The sequence below is a fragment of the Trichinella spiralis genome (assembly GCF_000181795.1).
Source record: "Trichinella spiralis strain ISS 195 chromosome Unknown Scfld4775, whole genome shotgun sequence".
NCBI classification, from domain to species: domain Eukaryota; kingdom Metazoa; phylum Nematoda; class Enoplea; order Trichinellida; family Trichinellidae; genus Trichinella; species Trichinella spiralis.
This window is the reverse complement of record NW_003531714.1, coordinates 1-2,371: the sequence shown is the minus strand read 5'-3', so window position 1 is coordinate 2,371 and position 2,371 is coordinate 1. Positions and strand designations below refer to the sequence as shown.

At 38.3% G+C, this 2,371-nt stretch overlaps 1 protein-coding gene across 1 annotated transcript; it reads left to right on the top strand.

The window, feature by feature from the left end:
* The first annotated feature begins 475 nt into the window (after positions 1 to 475).
* Positions 476 to 1,765, top strand: Tsp_13819 (putative DHHC zinc finger domain protein). Its single transcript, XM_003367140.1, has 3 exons — positions 476 to 897; positions 990 to 1,350; positions 1,649 to 1,765. The coding sequence occupies exons 1-3, from the start codon at positions 476 to 478 to the stop codon at positions 1,763 to 1,765; spliced, it is 900 nt and encodes a 299-aa protein (XP_003367188.1).
* The last annotated feature ends 606 nt before the right edge of the window (positions 1,766 to 2,371 follow it).

The window sequence follows — 2,371 nt, the reverse complement described above, 5'->3', positions numbered from 1 at the left end:
GCACTTTCCTTTTTCTTTCTGATACCGGGTTCTCGTGCACATTTTCCAGCGGTTTGTCGTCCTTTTGAAGAGGGATGTATTTAAAAGCTTCACCACGAATAAATCGCCGCGAAATCCACCGCGAAGGCGAAATTCCACCTGCCAAGATGCCGCAGAACATTTCTAACTAGTATCCTATTGGAACTTTATGTTACAGTATCCTGTTGGAACTTTATAATCTTTAAAGATGCTGTAGTCGACAGGTAAATGTAAAATCGGGCTGTGGTGTTTATTTGAAATTTTCGTTTTAACACTTTTCTTTTAAATGGAAATGAATTTTGAAAAATGTAAAAAATTGTTGGAATGATTTTTGCTCATCAATGGTGAAATGTATTGGCTGAATAAATTCAAGCGCTACTTTATACAGCACTGCGCAGGTTGCGGCTATTGGTTTGGATTGACATATTTGCTGTTCATTTTCGCAAGCCTGTATTATATGGTTCTTTTTTATTTTTGTCCAAAACTATACGGTGCTGATGCTCTTTCTCGAATTACGGCACTGTGCAGTTTTGTTGTTGCCGAAGCTGGAATCAATTGCATCATGTTCAACGTCCGAGCCAAGTACAACCGTTTGGATCGCGTTCTGGCTCGTCAGAATAAAGCTCTGCTGCCGTTGAGCGGTTTTTCCCCTGCCAACGACGATAGTGCACGCTTGAAGACGCGGTATTGTTCCCACTGTCGAGCCCAAGTGCCCAAGCTGTGCTATCACTGTCCATTGTGCAATTATTGCGTATTCAAAAAAGATCATCATTGTTTTTTTCTCGGTGGTTGTGTGGGATTTGGAAATCAGCGTTATTTTGTAGTGTTTTTATTTTGGTCAATCGTCGGCTCAGCATTAGCTGTGTATTTTACATTTAGGTAAGGCAATTTTCCGTTCGCTTGCTAGTTGAACAATGTTGACCACCAACTGGAAAGTTGTTCATTGTTTGTGTGTGTTTTTTTTGTTTAAGATTTCTGACCGAAACGTTTCATCCATTTTTTCCGTTCGGTTGGATTGACTATCTCTTGCCAGTTGTAATTGTCAAGACAGTTGCTTATGGGCAATATTCGGTTTTTGATATGACTTGTCTGATCTGCTTTTACATCGCCATCTCCTCTTTGTGCGCGTCGGTTTCTTTCTTCATCGCGCAGTGGTTGTTTGTTCTGACCGGCCGTTCTATGCTTGGCTATTTCCAAATGACCGACGTCTTTTTTGGCAAAGAACATCCGACTATTCGTCAACGGATTGAAGTTGTCTTTGGTCCGTATTGGCTGTTGAATTTCATCATTCCTATGCCGTATTTCAACCAACCCGATAAAACTTACAATCAAGTTGTTTATAATTTTTTCATCAAAAACATATAATTTGTTCAATTGTTTTTAACTGTCGTTCTTGTTGTTTTCTTTTTTATTTATTTTTTTTGATTATAAATATTCTTTTATTTATATTGTAATCAAATTTTTTGAAATACAGTTAAGTAATGATAGGCATGTACATTGTATACGGTAGAGATTGGATTGGAGTGAGTAGAAGTGAACGCATTAATTATTGTTGTCATCCCCCCAAAAAAAATATATATTTGTCTGAATTTTGTGCTAAATAAGTGTAAAACAAATAGGAGAGTGTTAGCACCAGCACAAAACAACGTGTTTGTTGTTTCGCAAGATTTCTAAACAGCACGGCACTGGTCTACGAAATCTGTTGGCACATGATTTTGTTTTTGGTCTTGATTATCGTTCAGATTAATAATAGTACTTTTTGGAAATGTGACTCCACAGTGTGGGTACAACGGTGGCAGTTGAATGGACACCGCTGCGGCGCCTGATGCCGAACACAATCATCAACATTGATGTGATTAATACGGGTATGGTCAACAGCTGCCCAAAAATACCTACTGCAATCGGTTAAATAAACACTGTGGATGATTGTTTGTGATTTTCTTCGAGATCGGTTCTTCCTTTGATATTATTATTATTTTCATCAAGTTGGATGTGTTTAATAAATTGAGCACCATCCAAAAATAAAATCATTACTGTTTTCATTCACTTCAATGTCGTCTAAGACTCACACCGTTTGCGAAACCTACTCTGCAATCATATCGTTTGATGCAGCACGTTTTTCTCTTCTCCTGTTATTATCTCTCCTTGCATCTGGGCATGACTCGAACATGCTCATGTATACACAATTACCATCGACACGTCTGAAAAATCTATGCTGAAATAACTGGATTACTCGTAACTGCCAAACACAGAACTTTCGCTTGTACTATTACATACACAATTATGAGCATATGACACTCGACTGCTTCTCGATCATCAGATTTTAACTACTCTCGACTCTCAGATTGGCTAC

What these genes read in the sequence shown, in the direction of transcription:
- Tsp_13819 (XM_003367140.1), top strand. Translation starts at nt 476, where the DNA reads ATGGTTCTTTTTTATTTTTGTCCAAAACTATACGGTGCTGATGCTCTT. An exon ending in GCTGTGTATTTTACATTTAG is followed by an intron (nt 898 to 989) that starts GTAAGGCAATTT and finishes TTTTTGTTTAAG; the next exon opens with ATTTCTGACCGAAACGTTTC. An exon ending in CCGATAAAACTTACAATCAA is followed by an intron (nt 1,351 to 1,648) that starts GTTGTTTATAAT and finishes GGAGAGTGTTAG; the next exon opens with CACCAGCACAAAACAACGTG.